This window comes from Pholcus phalangioides, unplaced genomic scaffold, assembly GCF_987345545.1.
Source record: "Pholcus phalangioides strain wild (caught in Gottingen) unplaced genomic scaffold, Ppha-v1.0 ptg000016l_1, whole genome shotgun sequence".
Classification (NCBI taxonomy): Eukaryota; Metazoa; Arthropoda; class Arachnida; order Araneae; family Pholcidae; genus Pholcus; species Pholcus phalangioides.
The window spans coordinates 7,255,474-7,274,293 of record NW_028301609.1 but is presented as its reverse complement, the minus strand read 5'-3'; the positions used below and the strand labels follow the sequence as shown (position 1 = coordinate 7,274,293).

Sequence of the window (18,820 nt, the reverse complement as noted above, 5' to 3'; positions counted from 1 at the left end):
ACTTCTTCCCGATAACAATAACTCATTGATAACAACATCCTAGCTGTAAACACGATGACCATATGTCCTGCTTGGTTGAACAGCTAGTACGGAAACGGGACAATTTTTGTTTTCAATTGTTCTAATACATGTGATTCCCCCTCACAAGCTAAAGAATCGTTTTTAAATTAAGAAATTTTGGGGAGTTAGAAACGGAACTGTCTGATGCGGGCCACTTCATGTAGATTTCAAAACTGGTCGCAGGCTAATTAAGCGATCTGGAATACAGCCGCAGGTTACTTAACCTCTTTCCTCCAGAGGTACCCATGTGTGCCTTCATTTCTACGATTTTAATGATTCTTTTTTCCAAGTTAAGATTTGAGGCAGGGCCGTAACTAAGGTTTTTTCCGCCTGAGGGGGGGGGGCAAACATTATTTTTCTGTCCCCACAACTTTAAAATTCGGTAATTTCATAACTCCGTTCTTTGTTCCCACCTAAAAAAAACAATTGCCACCCTGTAAATTTTGCCGCCCGGGGCAGTTGCCTGCCCACTCCAGTTCCAGCCTTGTGCGGTAGATATCGACATAAAAAAAATTACGTAATTAATTAATTATTATTTTTCTTTTAAAAGGGCATTTTGGCATCCAATAAACATGAATCAATCAATTTTTTTTAATGGTTAGTTTTTGCTCAGGTCCGGAGAATTTAAGTGATGGTAAATGTGTCGCGGGTCACTCAAGTTATGAGGGAATGTCCCACTTAGTGACCTGTTAATATGGTACGAGTCGCTTAAGTGATCTGGGAATGTGCCGCTTAGTTCATTTTTTATAAAATTAGGTTTAAGGTCACGGGCCACATCAGATGATTTCAAGGGCCACTTCATAGGTGGAGATAGACTTGAAAGTTTGGGCGGGAAGCACGGTCATTATTGCTGGGAGAGGCACGATTATGATGTCAATTCATATATACTCATTAGATCAGTCGACTCCACCTTTGATGATATCTCCGCCCATGGGGCCACATTTGGCCCGCTGGCCAAGGGTTGAGTATGTATGGTTTAAATGTGTATTACGATACTTTTTTCATGGAAGTTCCGTAGGATCATTTGTTAGTCCTCTGTCAGAGGAACTGTTACTGTAGTCAAGTAGGAAGAAACTGACAACGTACTGAAGAAAAGGACTTATTTTTACCTCACACATGCCTTCAACATGTACATGGGTCATTGTGGTTATTACGGCCCGATTAGTGCATTTTAAACCTGAGTACGGAAATTTTTGTGAGCAAGGAAGCCTTCTGACCTCCTACATAGTCTTGCAGATTGATAACGATAACTTGGGAGGGGAAATTAGTCTGGTTGTTCAACTTTAGCTTCGAAATATGCAAAAAAGGGGGGAAAATTTGTGAATTAAAAAACTTTTAAATATAAACTGAAGTCTTATGTCATGATATATAGTGGCCCATTCCGTATACAGTTGCTCCCGAAGTTTTTGAAGCGCAACCCCCCTCCCCACCTTTTGACCTAAAATTTCCCCAATCGCCACATAGGATGACCATATGTCCCGGTGTCGGGACCCCACGGGATTTTTCGAGGAGTTAACATGACCCGTTTGTTATACAATTTTGGTCCTCCCGAATTTTTTTAACAAAGCCTACTCGAGTTCCTATTCTTCACTGAAATTATGCTGATTTTTATGACTATGAATATTCATCTCACATTATTTGTCATGTTAAAAGTCCCTTGATTTTCCCATGAACTCAAAAAATTTATCTTTAATAAGTTCATTACGACCCGCCCTCTAAGCCATATAATGATAAAGGGCAGGCCTGATGCGGCCTGCCCTCCTCAAACTTAATTTTGTAAACATTAATTAAGTGTCCCGTGGTACAATTCCAGAGCATTTAAGCGGTCCGTGGAACATTTTCAGATAACTTAATTTTCAGAAATCCACTTAAATGACCCGACGCAGTTTTACAACACTTAAGCGATCCGTGACACATTTAGAGATCCCTTGAGCGACGTAGTTTTAGAGCACTTAAGTGGCCCCCAGTGCGGTTCTACATCACTCAAGTTACCCGCGGCACATTCTCAGATTATTTAAGATCATTCTCAGATTGCATCAAATCAGGTCTGAACGAGCGGCCCACAGGAACACCACAAATGCTAAGCTGCTTGATGGGAGGAGGAGGGGGGGGGGACAATTACGGATCACTTGAATGATGCGTGGCACAGTTCCAGAGCACTTGGATCCACGAAACAGAGATCACTAAAGTGGCTCTGTAGGGCACTTGTCAATAGGGGGAAATGTTACTTCAAGTGACCACAAACTATCGAAAGGTTTTTCTCGTTTTTGGCGCACCGAGTAAGATGCCATTAAAACTATCTCATATTTTCAATAAAGGGTGGTTGATGACGTAAGCATCTTCCACCCCCCCCCCCTTCCTGTCATCAAAAGTCAGCAAATCGGGAAACCCCCCCATCGATGCTGAAGCAATACTTGAATGGCCCCAAAGATGGGGGAAAAAAAAAAATTAAATTAATCATTTCATTAATACTGGATTTGTTTCTTTCATTAATGCTGGCAAAAATTATTTCTTTCGTCGATTCTACAAATCTCATTAATTTTGGAATTATCTTTCATTCTAGAATTTTTTTCTTTCATCAATTTTGGAATTATCTTCCATTAATTTTTGAATTATCGCTTTCATCAATATTGAAATTATCTATATCATCAATGCTGAAATGATCTTTCATTAGTTCTGGAATTATCTTTCACAGTATAATGTTGAAATTATCTCTCATTGATTATGGAATTCTCGTGTTCGATCATGTACAAATACCCAAGCAATGATTGGATTTGGATTCAATGATGAGTTTTGGATTTTTCTATTTTTTCCTGTAATACTTATAGTAAATGCGTTCATCAATGCTGAAATTATCTTTCATTAATTCTGGAATTATCACTTTCATTAATTTTGGTATTATCTCATCGATGCTGAAATTATTTCTTTCTCGTTTATTGTTTTAAACTTTTACTTAAGCTATTAGAAAATAACGGAGATTGTGCCGAGATATTTTTTCAACGAGCACGTGATCTCCAGACGAATGATGTTGGTGACACCAGTGGCGAAGACCGATGACGTCATACTACCGCCAGTAATATAAGCTCGATGGTAGCACTTCATTTCCCGGCATCGGAGATGATTTTTTCTGTAGATGCTTACAATAATCGGAAACCTTACTCGGTTTCAGTATATTTGGCAACACACATTTTGCGATTTTTTTGTATTTTTCTCGAGAAAACAGTCACTGAGATTGCAAAAAGACTGGGGATTTTTTCTACAAAGGTACCAAGAATTTGAAGAATCAGAAGCATTAGCAACTATGCTTTAATGTCATTAAATGTTTAAAGAAAACCATTAAATAAAGAACCGCGATAATCCAAATTAGTTCGGATCATCGGGATTCTACTGTAAGGGGCCATTCAAGTATTACGTAAGCATCGATTGGGGGGAAGGGGGTTTCCGATTTGCTAACTTTTCATGACAAGGGGGTTTGGATAATGCTTACGTAATCAACCACGATTTATGAAAATATGAAATATTTTTTAATGGCATCTTACTCGGTGCGCCAAAAACGAGAAAAACCTTTCGATAGTTTGTGGGCACTTGAAGCAACACCCCCCCCCCCCCTATTGATAAGCGCCCTACAGAATCACTTTAGTGATCTTTAAATGTTTCACGTATCCTTCAAGTGCTCTGGAAATGTTTCCGGGCCGCTTAAGTGCTCTGGAACTGTGCCACGAATCACTCAAATGATCCGTAATTATATGCCACAGAGCACGTAAATAATCTTAGAATGTGCCACGGATATAGCTCGAGTGATGTAGAACCGCACTGGGGGGCCACTTAAGTGCTCTAAAACTACGTCATGCCACTCAAGGGATCTATTTCTAAATGTGTCACGGATCGCTCAAGTGTTCTGGATCATTTAAGTGATTTGAAAATGTGCCACGGGTCGCTTAAATGCTCTGGAATTGTACCACGGGACATTTAAGCGATCTGTATATGTGCCGCTTAGTTCATTTTTACAAAATTAGGCTCGAGGAAGGCAGGCCGCATCAGATAACCCCCAGGGCCATATTTGGTCAGCGGGCCGATGGCCTTTATGCGATTTATCATTATATGGCTTAGAGGGTGGGTCGCGATGAATTTATTAAAGATAAATTTTGAGTTCATAGCCTTTCAAATAGCATTGAAATATTAACAGAAATTGATTATACTTAACATATAACGGTATTTTCTTCCGAAATTTAAAAAAAATATTTTTTGCATTAAAAAATAAATTTTTGATCGTTGGGGGGGGGGGGCACAAGCCGCCCCCCCTACGTGTACATTTCTGATCCCACCAATACGCGTTAGGATTCAGAGGTGATGACGAAATTTAGCTTGGGAGGGGAGTCAAAAATGGCTAAAAATTTTGCTTACGTAACACTTGAACGGCCCGTAATGGGCACAATAAACACACACACACAACAAAAAGTAGTCTCTTTTGTATTTATTTATACATATTTCTCCGAAAGACCAAAAGATGTAACATTTTTCGTGGACACAATAACAAATATTTGATGGTTTATCTTCTTTCCCCCTCTCTTCAGAAATTACATTATATATATACTCCTTTTTCGTGCATATGTTTAATTACCGCGAGTAACAAATTCTTCTTCTTCTTTACAATTATTAACGCATCAAAGAAATTAAGAGACGCGCGCGCACAACACACAAAAATTTCAAATAATTGAATTTTCAATAATATTGGGGGGGGGGGAAAAAAATGTTTCTCTCTCCTCTTTTTTTCCTTATTTCTTCACGATACGCACAATTTCGACCGAAATGAAAACAAAAAAAATTAATTCTAAATTCCATTTAAAATGTATATTTACACTGAAAAACAAAAGACTTCCCTCCCCATTGGTTCTAAACACATCACAACTATATTCCAATCAATCACGATTTCTAATAAAGTGGGCGTGAGGGAGGGGGGCTTATATCTCTTGGCTATATTAAATACATATGAACACATTAACGGCTCTCGTTCCTATAAAGTGGGCGGGGCGATGAAATTGATCAGCTGGCGAAAGGAGGGGCCGTGACGTCACATAAACAATTAAAAACAATTACAATAATCGGAAACGTCTGCGCGGTACAGGGTGTCCCGTGTGAAAATTCGTGAATAGTTTAAAAATTCATAAAAATTGAGAGAAATTGGTTCATTTGAATAACCGCTTGAGAAAATTTCACGAAGTAGGGGATTTTATTATTTTTTTTTTTGGGTATACCAAAAATTAGTTCAAATTTTCTTCGATAGAGGGCTCACGAAAGCAAATCACTAGGAATATGCAAATGGGAGTCCTATAAAATGCAGCATGGTGATTATATAACACTTCATTTCTAAATTTTCCTGTAACTGGCGCTTACATAAGGTTATCATTGTGGTATTCACATTAGGGGGGGGGGGTGAAGCACTATCATGCCATATAGCACGAAACTATTGTAATTTTTGTCCCGCCACTTTTCAAAATGGGATCGAAATTTACACTTATAATTATTTCACCACAATCGCCGACTGAAGCTTTACGAACGTTTCGGGTAAAGCAGAGATTGAAGGAAGGTCTAGCATTCTGTGATTTGCTTTCGTGCAGCGCAATGGAAACCTTATGTAAGTGCCAGTAACAGAAAAATTCAGAAACGAGCTGTTAAACCGTACACCCTGCACTTTATACGACCCTGGTTTGTATATTTCTAGCGATTTCTAATGATTCTCGTTCAGCGCCCCCTATTGACAAAAACTTGAAGTTTTTTTTATCGTACTCAAATCCTCCTACTTGAGGAATAACGTTTTCGCAAACGGTATTCAAATACACAAATTCGTTCAATTTTTACGGATTTTCAAACTATTCAAGAACTCATGGGATACCCTGTACATAAATTCCATCACCTCATGATTTACAATTATAATTATAATGATAATTACGATATGATAATCCGTCATGTTTTCGAGTGGAATCTATGCTGAAATTCTTATCACAGGAATGAAAAAAAAAAGTTTTTCTCTTTGGAGGGAGGGACGAACAACGACGGGGATGAGCTCCGATCAGACAAGGTCCAAAGAGTGGCTTCGAACGGGAATGTCTTTGATGGGACCTTGGGAACTCATTTGGCGGATGCCGAATCCGACGTCCGCCGTGTTGATATTGGCGCGGACACGTGACTAAATTGTTCGAAATTGCATCTACATTGGTGTCGTGTAGAGAGTGTGTCTTTGCACACTCGATATGGAGATCAGCCACACTCGTGTTACACGCGCTCGAGTGTGGGATCGACGATGGCGACGACTAGTGTTGCGTATTGTTCGGATTAGGAACTTCTCTGGCGAATGTCTTTCAGGCGGCGCTCTTTGGTGTGACGACGCTCAGGTTTTCGACGACGGACGACGCTGATTCGTTCTTCGTGTGTTCGGCGCTGATGTGAAGCTCCAGCTCGGTGGACGACGAGCAGATCTTGTTGCACCTGTTACACGCTATCTTCCACCCCCAAGATGCGGCGACGGCGGCCGTGTTCCTGTCCACCATGGTCATGTCTGAAGCGGCACCAGGTGACGTCGAGGAGGACCTCTCCCTGCTCCGGATCGGAGATTTGTGACCGTCGTCGACCTTGTCGTCGGGCTTGAGGTGTTGGGCCATGGGACGCGTCGTTGGAGGGGGCGGCGGCGGTGGTGCGGGACCGAACGACGCGTGGTGGGCCAGAGCCGAGCCGATGCTGTTGAGGGCGTCGTCCCTGTTGCCGGCCGACTGGATGACGGAGATCTCGTTCATCTTTGGTGGGTGTGGTGGTAGGACGCTCTTCATGAACGGCGGGAGGTACGGGAAGAACATGTCCGGTCGGGGGAATTCCCCGGGCTTGCCCAGGGTCGGTAGATTCAGTGGCGATATGTCTAAAGACATGCGCCTACCTCTCCGGGAAGTGCCACTGGTGGACAGGTGGGTGCCCATGTGCACCTTCAAGTTACCCTTCGTGGTGAAAGCGCGGCTGCAGATATTGCACTGGAATGGTTTGACGCCCGTGTGCGTCCTCATGTGGATCTGCAGGGCGCTGCCACTGGAGAAGGGCTTACGGCACACTTCGCACACGTGCTTCGGTATGCCCGGCGGCCTCTTCGGAGAATGGCCGTCGTTCGAGGACCTCTTGTTCGGTGGCTGGTCCTCGAACTTCTTCGGTGGAGGCGTAACCCCTGCGGTTGTGGCCGGTAGGGCCGTGGATATCGGAGACAACGTCGTCGAGCTTGAAGTGAACAGTTGCGGAGGTAGGTCTCTGATCTTGTGTGTCAACATGTGCTGTTTCATGTTGCCCTTGGTGGAGAAGCCGCGGTCGCAGACGTCGCACTTGAAAGGCCGCTCTTTGGTATGACTGCGGTAATGTATCTCCAGCGCGCTCTGGCAGGCAAAGGTCTTGAAGCAGATCTGGCAAGTCGTGCCTATGCGAGAGTGCGGCGAAGGCGGGAACGGCAGTCCAGCCAAGGGGGTGAACACTTTCAAATCAGCTGCTGTTGCGCTACGTGATAAGCTGGCGCTGCTCGGGGTCGACGAGGACGAGCCCCTGGGCGTGAGGTCCAGGGCACCGCTCTCCGACCTCAGAGACGAGATGTTGGGCGATTCGGATTTGATCGTCGAGCCTGGTGTAGACCGTTCGTCGGCCGAGCTGTCGGCGGACACGTTCTTGCCGTTGGAAGGCGAAAACGATCGCCCCATCTTATCTTTGGCAGAGGAAGCATAGGCACCGAACCCAAAGTCGTGTCGGTAATACGGTGGGATGCCGAAACCCAGCCCATAAGGGGCCGGGAACGGCAGTGGGCTGGTCGTGCTGCTGTTGATGGCCTTCACTTGGTTCTCAAGGGCTGTCAGCGAGGTGGTGAAATCACTTTGCGTGTTCGGGACGCTCAAGTGGTGCATCTGTCTCTCGGGTGGTGGCTGATGCAGGCTGAGCGGGATGCGACAATCGTTCGGGAGACTCATCGGCAGCGGCTTGTCGCTGGGCAAGTTCAGCATGATCGTGTTACTCCTGGTGTTTTCCGGTTTCGGCATCAATGACGGTTCTTGACCATTCGCTTGCGGCGGGGACTGGTCCTTTTTCAAGGGTGTCGACGAAGCGACGGCGGGTCCTACGTTCTTAATCGGATCTTGAGCTTTCGATACGGATTCGTTCGGAACGCCTAGGGGAGAGTCTTTCTTCTCATCAGGAGCGTTGTTGTCTTCATGAGTGATGCTGCTCACTGGAGACACGTTGTCGACACCCGTGGATGATCTTTTGGATACGTCGAGATCTTTCGAGCTCTCGTCCTGCTTCGTGACGACGTCGTCGTCCATGGCCAGATCGTCACCCTGAGCGCTTATGTTGTTGGGGCCGTCTCCGCCGCTGGATGTGCTGGCCGCAGGTGACGATGCTCGAGACGAGCTCATGTTGTGATCGGACTTGGCGATTTTTATGACGGAGTCCGAAGCTTTTAGGTTTTCGCTCTGATATCTCGATTCGGAACTGGTGAGGGCAAGCGGCTCCATCGCCACCTGCTGAGACAGTGTCGCCATCGGACGCGGGTATGATGGTGGCAACAGGGTTTGGTTTTTGTCGTCAGGGAAATACAGGTTATCCGACAGAGGTACGTTCGTGACGGCAGTGTGCATACGGATGTGCTGCTGCAGTATTATGGAGTTTGCGAACTGCTTGTGACAGACTGGACACTGATGGAGCACACGTGACGGAGGCTTGTGGCGGTGCACACCCATGTGGGTCTTGAGGTTACCCTTCGTGGTGAAAGCTCTACCGCATATCTTGCACTTGAACGGCCTCTCACCCGTGTGAGTGCGGTAGTGCATTTGCAGTGCACTTCTGCAACTTAGCACGCGCTGACATATTATACACTGATTCGGATCAGCCACTTCTATGTTATCCACGAGTTTCTGCAGTTTCGAGGTCTCGGAAGTCTCCGTGACTTCCATCAAGCTTTCCCAGGAGTTGTCGTTCGATCCTATCCGCGGCAGCAGTTCCTGGTAGAGTGCCGGGTCCTGGTGCAGAGCGACGTTGCTGCCACCGCCGCTGCCCTCCGTCGACGTCCTGTTCGAGGGTAGGCACACGGGAATGTTTTCAGACAAAGAGTTGCTGAAGCTGCTGGGACGGAAGATAGAACCAAAGGATGGGGATGTGAACGGGGATGAATGGAGCTGGTTGTCCGAATCGACGTCCAGGTTGTCGTTGGCGGCGGATAGGTTCGAGGCCCTGTCGTCGTCGTCTTCGTCGTCGTACTCGTGGTCGTCGTTCCTCAAGTTGTCGTCGACGGATATGTCTCCGGACTCGTCGTCGCTCAGGGCCGACATCTCGTTCGGCGTTATGCTTCTCGACCTGCAGTTGTTCTGCTCGGCGCCCAGCTGCGGGCTCTTGCACGATTCGGCGTTCGTGGAGAAGTCCAAGGCCCTGTCGTTCTGATCCAGGTCGTTGTTGGCGTTCGTGGGAGCGTCCCCGTTAGACGATTGCGGTGGGTTGCTCAAGTCGCCGTTCATCATCAACTCCGGGGGTATTTCCAGCCGTTCTCTGTGACGCTGGAAATGCACTTTGAGGTTGCCCCTGGTGGAGAAACAGCTGCCACAGACGTTGCACTTGAAAGGTCTCTCACCCGTGTGAGACCTGACGTGGATTTGCAGGGCGCTGTCACTGCCGAAATATTTGCCACAGAACCTGCACCTGTGCCGTTGTTGCGATTCTTCTTGTTTCGAGTCTTTGGTGCGTTTGAGTCCAATGTTGCTCAAGTAGTACGTGCCGCACATGGTCTGTTGCAACGCTTTCTCCGTGTGTCGCTGCAGCAGTTCGAGCGTGTTCGGTTCGTACACACCTCCGTCGTTCTCGGTCAAGAGCGGCGCGTTCTCTTCGGAATTCGAGACGGACGTTCTGGCCGCCACCGGCGCAGACGGGTGGTGGCTGTTGGTGGGCGTCGCACCGCCCACCGCACCCTCGGACCCACTCTGGGGAGGAGTGAGGGCCGCAGTTCCCACCAGAGGGATCGACGTCGGAGAGATCGGCTCCCCGAGTATTTCGGCGCTGAGCATCTCGATCGCGTGCATTTGGGCCGCCTGCTGCCGGCGCAACTCGGACAGTATCGCGGCTAGCTGCGTGCGCGGTAGGTTCCTACCGTGTTGTGACACTGCCACGGTGGTGTTGCGCAGTTCCGCTATAGTCACGTTTGTGGCCGACATCCGCTGAACTATCTGAGGTAGGTTTTGGAACTGAGTTATCGGATTGATTCTGTGCTGATTATCTCCGTTGTAGAAAGCGGTGTCCACCGCCGTGAGGATTGGCGGACGTTCGTCGTCCGACGGTGGTTCGGCGTCCCTGGAATGCGAGTCGTTTTCTCTGGAGGTCACGGCGTCGGTGCACACCAGTACCGGCCTCTTGCTGACGCACGTTATCTTGTGCTTTAGGAAATCGGACAGCGTCAGGAACTCGGCGCGGCATTTCCCACACACGTGCTCGTCGTCCTCGTTGTCGCTGCTCGCCGAAATTCCTGGAAGGAAACACGCAACACATTATTTATTATAGAATGCAAATCAGACATCGAATCTCATACAGCATAGCTATTATCATTTAACCGTACATGTAGTGCAGTGTTAACGCACGGGACCCGGGAGGCTCAAGAGAAGGAGGAGGGGGGGGCTCTCACAAAGATGAGATCTGGTTGAACTTCTCAGGAGTAAGTAAGTGAATTTGACAGGTAGGGCTTCATAAAAATTACTTGACCCGGAGGCCCATGGCACTCTTAAGACGGCCCTGCGTAAATGCACCTCGTAATTTGTGTGAAAAACTAATCAATTCTCCGACAAATATTCACCGAAAAGAAAATTTTTTCGATGGGAAAATCCACCGACATAATAGCGAATGAGTGAGCGAGTGGGTGGGTGAATGAGTAAGTGAGGGAGCAGTTGGTAACTCGGTCACTCAATCACTCACTTACTCGATTGCTCATACCGTTACTCATTCACCAGCTCATTCGGCCACTCACTCGATAGCACATTCACTTCATTTGTTCAACCACTCGGTCGGTCACTCACTGGTGACCAACTGTTGTCTGTGAATTTTCCCAGCGTTGATTTTTCCGTCGGTAAATGCTCCTTTGAGGAATTTCTAACCGATTTGTACATACAGGAACGTGTGTGTGCGTGTTCCTAACGTATTTATGCGGACAAAGTTATAAAGTTATGCTTATTTCGTGTTATACTTGTGTGTTACCATCTGTCTTCCACATTTTTAAGTGAGGGCAAATGGCTTGACTTTCCACATTTTATACATATATCGCTTCCCCTCCCCCCATGCTAGAAACACGAATGTGCAATGACTTTGGGGAAAAAACAAAAAGAACATAGGAAATGTCGTTTGAATGTTAACTCTACCCATGCCACTCTATGCAAGTTATTTTCTTAAAATGTTGTGTAACGTGTTTCAATAGGGATATACATTAGCGTTTAAGATAAAATTAAGTATCCAACTAGCTTATAAAAGAAAGGGAAAATTTGCACATTAGTGCTTTTAGCATGAGAGATATGATATAGCATTTAAAAAAAACTGTAATAACGGTGTAAAACTGCAATTGAATTTTCAATTTAATTGCCAACTCAATGTAATTATTTTCAACATCACAATGAAATTCAATTGTTGATATCGATTCCCGGCATAATCGAATATTATGTGCTGGCACCGTTGAAAGCGGGTCCGACCGGACACATGGAACAATTTTTCCGAATCTAACATCCAACGATACCGAACAGGTTCGTCATCCATTTTGAAATAAATTTTTCTAGAAATCATGACATGTAATCAGTTTGAGGATTATGTTTGATGCGAGATTGACTTAATGGTCCGAGGCGAGCAGAGAAAATAGAAGAGCATCAAACTATGACGGAAAAAGGGAAGACCTACGAACGCGTGTCGCGTCACCCGCCATCCTTTAAGTACGCGTACGCACTACATTTCGGTCCTTGTTTCTTCCCACCTCAACTATTAAGAAAACACATATTTAAACACACGCATAATGCGTTTTCTTTTATTGCCTGAATGGGGATGACGTCCTCTCCACGCTGAATGCCTTTCTTTTGATGATGGACGTTCTTCTTCTTCGCTACCGGATGACAGAACATGTTGTTTCTCAGCCACCCCATAATTGTTATTTGTTTTTACATTCCTCGGAAGAAAAAAAAAAAAACCACACTCGACAAGAACGACACCAATGATATAACCATCAAAAGCATTAAGAAACTATAAAAAAAAAACTCAACATCCCGTGTCATGGCTTCTTCAAAAGAAAAAAAAAAAATTCAGACATTGGAGTATTTGGCAAAAAACTTGTAAGGCTACTTACTACATGAACGCATGAACGACGTTCTTGAAACGACAGATGGTTGGTCTGTCTTGTCTTTAATATATAAAAAAAAGAGAGATGAGAAGACCTACGAAGAAGTGAGACGAGCACACGTCAAGGAGGACCTATCAGTGGGCGTGTTGCGAATTCCGTCGTAATTTTCAACCGGTAAAGACAATTTTTGTAATGCCGGTTTAAGGACGGCCTACCATAGATACAGGATGCGCACATGTCGCGTTTTTTTTGTCCCCCCTCCCCCAAAAAAGATACCGGTACAATAAACACATACATATGGTACATTATATGAAGCTTGAGCATGTGGAATCATTAATGCGATCCGATGGAGAAGAGATTTTTGCTCCGCGGACCATGATGACTATATAGACCTTCACCAGGCGGAAATGAAAGTATTGGTTGGATGCAGGGGGGTGTAAACGCAGGATCGAATTTTCTTGAGGGAAGTGGGGGGGGGGGGCAAGGAATCTCTCTCCCAGAGACATTTTGAGTTGTGGTTAACCTTCAAAAAGTATTTTTAAATTAACAGAAATGGATTAATCCCTTTTTAACCGGCATAGAAATCTCTAAAATCCCTGTAAAATGCCATATTTTTTTTTGGTTTGGTTTTTATGAAGCAGGCCAATGTTCTTCAATCGCTGGTTCGTGAGAATTTCCTGCCGGTCCTCGAAACATTTCGGCCGATTCAATATAAACATGTTTTTCGAACAACAAAAACGTAAATAAACAGGATAAATAATTTCAGGACGGCAGAAAATAAATTTCAAATAAATATACAAATGGAGGAAATGATTTGCGGAACGGTGAAAAATGAATAGGAGAAATAATTTGAGGACGGGGGGAAAAGACGGGAGAAATAATTTGAGAAGAGACCGCCAGAAAATAATATAATTTATGCACTGGCAAGAAAGTTACAAATAGAAATAATTTGGGTACCGGCAAACCATAAATTTTACAAATAATTTGAGAATTGGTAAAAAAAATACATAACTGACAACTAATTTACGCATAAAAAAAAAGAAATAAATGCGGGAAATAATTTGCAGACGGACGAAAAGGAAATGCGAGAAATAATATGCAGACGGCCGAAAAAAGGAAATGCGAGAAATAATTTGCAGACGGCCGAAAAAAAGTAAATGCGAGAAATAATTTGCAGACGGCAGAAAAAATTAAATACGGGAAATAATTTGCAGACGGCCGAAAAAAGGAAATGCGGGAAATAATTTGCAGACGGCCGAAAAAAAAGTAAATGCGAGAAATAATATGCAGACGGCCGAAAAAAAGTAAATGCGGGAAATAATTTGCAGACGGCCGAAAAAAAAGTAAATGCGAGAAATAATATGCAGACGGCCGAAAAAAAGTAAATGCGGGAAATAATTTGCAGACGGCCGAAAAAAGGAAATGCGGGAAATAATTTGCAGACGGCCGATAAAAGGAAATGCTGGAAATAATTTGCAGACGGCCGAAAAAAATTAAATGCGGGAAATAATATGCAGACGGCCGATAAAAGGAAATGCTGGAAATAATTTGCAGACGGCCGAAAAAAAGTAAATGCGGGAAATAATTTGCAGACGGCCGAAAAAAGTAAATGCGGGAAATAATTTGCAGACGGCCGAAAAAAAAGTAAATGCGAGAAATAATATGCAGACGGCCGAAAAAAAGTAAATGCGAGAAATAATTTGCAGACGGCAGAAAAAATTAAATACGGGAAATAATTTGCAGACGGCCGAAAAAAGTAAATGCGAGAAATAATATGCAGACGGCCGAAAAAAAGTAAATGCGGGAAATAATTTGCAGACGGCCGAAAAAAAGTAAATGCGGGAAATAATTTGCAGACGGCCGAAAAAAAGTAAATGCGAGAAGTAATATGCGGACTGGACAGAAAATAGTTGAAATAGTTTAAATTTGAGGACTAGCAAAAAAATAAATAGAAATACTTCACGGACACACGCCTTCTGACCTTAAGCTTATTTATTAAATCGTTTATCTAATCGATCGGTAATACAAATCGATTAAACGATCGATTTGCATTATATCGTATCTATAATTATGTAGTGGCTAAATATTGCCGAAATATTCCGCGATCTGGCCGAAAATTCCCGCGGACCGATACCGGTCTGCAGACCAGTGGGTCAAGAACGCTATAATAAAAATTAAAAGTAGCCTTTTTAAATTTATTACAGTAGACACCGCTTATTGTAATCAAGGATAATGTAATCTGGGTAATGTTATGACTTTTGAGAAGTATAGAAAGGACTAATATTATAAATTGTGTCCGTTTATAGTTACCAAGACTTCGGTTTTTTTTGTCCCTTCAAAAGATTTGTTTGAGCCTTTTAAGAGCTGACATCAAACCATACTTACGTTTATTCTCGTAAGTTATCGTTATCAACCTGCAAAACTACGTAAGAGGTCAGAAGATGTTCCCTTCTCCTCTATTGTTCACAAACATTTCCGTACTCAGCAGTGTTGTCTTAACGCATGGCCCGGGGACCTCAAGAGAAGAGGGGCCTCAGAAAATTGAGTAGTTAATTTTTCGAAAATTTGCCAAGTAGGGCCTCAGAAAAATCACTTGGCCCTGGTACTCAGTTTTTTTGGTTGACCAGATTCACAGATTCAAAAAAATTTTTTTTTGCAACCGGCATGTCGGAAAGAAAAGCGATTGTCCCGTTTTTATACGTCCCTCTCGACCAAATGGAACATATGGTTTACCCTTCCAGATTTTTTTTTTTGGATGTTGTTATCAATTGGTTATTGTGATCAGAAACTCCGAGTTCCGAGGTGGTTACATCTGTTTTACACAGACTAAAGACAATTTTCATAAAATCAAAATATTCGTAGTTTCGGTTTCCCCTTCAGGAGCGCGTTTTCACGCACGCAGTTTTTTTTTGGTAACCATGGTTACACGTGATCCTTCCCTATATTATACAGTACAGTAGGAAGAAAAAAAAACTTTCCCACGCTCAACAATGGGTTTTCACAACAATGTGTTTTTTCAACAATGTGTCTCCAATTTCGTTGATTTTTCTTCATTTTTTTTGCCCTCAATTGCATTGTAGAAGACTTCGGGCCGATAGCTTCGGGGGGGGGGGGGTCTGTACCAAAGAAACAAAAGTAAATTGCCAAATGAATCGATGGCCACTCAAAAAGGAATATAATTGAAAGTGTGCCTTTATGTATCGCCAAGAAATGGAGCACACCTGTACCGCGATCGATTCCTCGATACCGTGGGATGAGATTCCAGGGGCGGAGGAGGAGCGTTGCGTTGGTCCGAGTTCCGAAAGCGTAAAACATATGTCCGGGATAATTTTTTTTTTGTCCATTTCAGAGGATGTTCTTGTGTCCCGGCCAATAATTCTTTTGATTTTTTTTTTCCCGCTCCCGTTCATTGTCCAATATCAAGCGCACCAACGTCCTCCCACTTCCCCCCACCCCCCCCTCTCGACCGGTGGTCATTTTTATCAAGGGAATCGGTATGGACAACGAACGTAGTAAGTTAAAATAAAAAAACAAAAAAAACGGGACATCGGAAAAACTGGAAGGTAGTGGACGAGACACGCACACAAAACGGTGGACAACTAAAAAAAAAAAAAAAATAGTGACCATCACCGCACCCAGTCCATTCTGTCCATCTACGCCACTGTGGTGGGTGGGTGGATGGTAGGGAGCGCTTTGATTAGCTGTGGTGCTCCCACTATCCACTCTTTTTTTTTTGGTTTCTCCCTCCCCCACACCACTGACCAGTCACCTCAATACTGGACCATGGACGGCTAGACCGGAAGTTTGTCGGGTTCGATTTACAGCGGAAAACGAGAGAAATAAGGAAAAAAACACGATTTTTTTCCCCCCCTCTAGAAAGTTCGATTTTCCTCTCGGTGGTGGTGGGAGTTATTGAGAGTGTTGGTGGTAGCTTGAGCAACCTGGTGCTCCGGGGAGAGAGAGTGAGTGAGTGAGAGGGTGAGGTTTTATGGAAGAGCCTTTCGGATTAATAGTATTCCTTTATTATAGGTCCGGGAGATTTTTAGTGTCCGCAGGCCTTGTGAAGAATTACAGTCGCGATGAGAGGAGAGAGAGAGAGATGACCGTGTAACCTGACGCTAGTCCCGGATGGCTAGAATCTGGCCACTCATCGCTGATGACCACAGAAAAATTTCGGTCTTTAAACGAAACCATACATGCTCACCCCACTGTCAGTAGGCCAAATGTGGTCCTCGAAGTCATCTGAAGTGACCTCAAATCTAATTTTGTGAAAACCAAACCAAGCGACACATGGAAGAGTCTTTCGGATTAATAGTATTATTTTATTATAGGTCCGGGAGATTGTCACTTGAGTGACACTAGCACATTCCCGAATCACTTAATAACCCAGGGTTTATTCACAGGTCACTTGAGTAACCCGCGACACAGTCCTAGACTACTCAAACGGCCCGCGACACCATTTTAGATAACTCAAGCGGCCAACCGCAGATTTGTAGATCACATTAAGTTATCCGCGGTACACTTCAAAGTTCACTTAAGTTACCCACAGCACACTTCAAAGTTCACTTAAGTTACCCACAGCACACTTCAAAGTTCACTTAAGTTACCCACAGCACACTTCAAAGTTCACTTAAGTTACCCACAGCACACTTCAAAGTTCACTTAAGTTACCCACAGCACAATTCCTGATCACTCAGGTGACCCGCGGTACATTCCAGGCTCACTTAAATGACGCATGATAAGTTTCTCATACTTAAGTGACCCAGCATATTCAGCAGATCTTTTAATAACCCAGAGTTCATTCCGCAGACTAAAGACATATAAGCTTAGTATTATTATTACTCTATGGTTCATTCACAGGTTACTTGAATAACCATCGGAACATTTTTTTTTGCTAAGGTGACAGGCACAGTATAGCAAAACCCACGATTCAATTAAAATCTGTCTATGTTAGAGAGGTGTAAAAGGTATAGAGCAAGGGCGCTCAACCTTTGGGAGAGTGCGGGCCACTTAATTAAACTGTAAATATGCCGCGGGCTGCTCTCTTAAGTGATTCGTGGATGTACTGTGGATCCCTCAAGTCAGGGGTTCTCAACCGGTGCTCCGTGTGCACGTCCCAGGGGCTCCGCGGTGACTCGAGGAAAATAATATAAATCAATAAATTTGATTGATAAATAAAAGAGGCCTACAAGGTTCTGCCGTAAAAATTATGCACAAAAAATGGTTCCTCGAGCCAAACAGGGCTCCGCGAGTCAAAAAGGTTGAGAACCGCTGATGTGGGAGTGTGCCGCAGGCCACTTAAGTGATCTGGAGCGCTGTCCGACATCACCTAAGTCATCTGTAAATGTGTCCCAGGTTACTTAAGCAATCTGTAATGTACTGCGGGTTAATTAATCGATCTGGAAATGTGCCACGGACCACATAATCGAATCGATAATGTGCCGCGGGTAATTTTAGTGATTTGAAACATCGCCCCCTCCCCAGGTCACTTAAGTGATCTGAGACTGTGCGGCGGATCATTTAAACGATGTGGAACTGCAACGCGGGCCACTTAACTGAAGTGAAACTGTGCAGCAAAAGTGATCTGAAACAACGCTTCAGATCACTCAAGTGATCTGGGAATGTGCCGCGGACCACTAGTGATCAGTGAGTGTCGCTTAGTTTATTTGTACAAATGGGAGGTTTGAGGTTTGCAGACCATATCAGATGACGCCGAGTGCCAGAGGTTATGTGCATATATCATACAGAGGTATTATGGACATTCTGGGTTATAGGATTATGCTTGATTTCATTCAAAACCGTTCAGTGTGGGGAGGTGTCCAGAATACAGGTGTCCAAAAACTGACAGGTTCTACTATAGTTTGTAACAAGAATAATATTCAACGGGTTACATCCGAAAAAAAAAAAAAATCGCCAAAACATTAGGTGCATTATCAACGTCCGTATTAAAAAAGATGCCATTTCTCGCCAAAATGTATAAATTCACGTTAATGTGTTTTTCCCACCTCCGAACCTCCTCTTGGTCATCAAACGCGACATGTTTGACATTCCTGCCGTTGTTGTCACACACGACTTGTCTAATTCTTCGCTTAGAACGATGCTGCAACAGCAACATCCGTTCCTTATGATGCCATTTATTGCACCGAACACACCGTTGTTTTTCCACCCACCCAACAATCAGAAATTTCCACCGTCCCACAAAAAACAAAACAAAAAAACACACAAAGACGATAATAATAAGAGACCAATGTCCTCTGTTGATGCGAATAGACGCTGTGCAAACGACTGGAATGATTTCGGGTATTAGTATCATTTTTTTTTTTGGGAGGGACGGAGTTTATTACTACAGAAATATGTCTATGGATTAGAAATCATGGATATCGTGGTGGGGAC

At 44.1% G+C, this 18,820-nt stretch overlaps 1 protein-coding gene across 1 annotated transcript in view; it reads right to left on the bottom strand.

Annotated features, from left to right (window-relative positions):
• Nucleotides 1-4,519: 4,519 nt before the first annotated feature.
• The window catches only part of LOC149074964 (sal-like protein 1), a 74,233-nt gene continuing 59,932 nt past the window's right edge, over nucleotides 4,520-18,820 (bottom strand). The window contains exon 2 of the mRNA XM_089245922.1: nucleotides 4,520-10,585. Coding sequence (XP_089102048.1) covers nucleotides 6,420-10,585 — 4,166 coding nt within the window. The 3' untranslated portion in view covers nucleotides 4,520-6,419. The remainder of the gene's footprint in view (nucleotides 10,586-18,820) is intronic.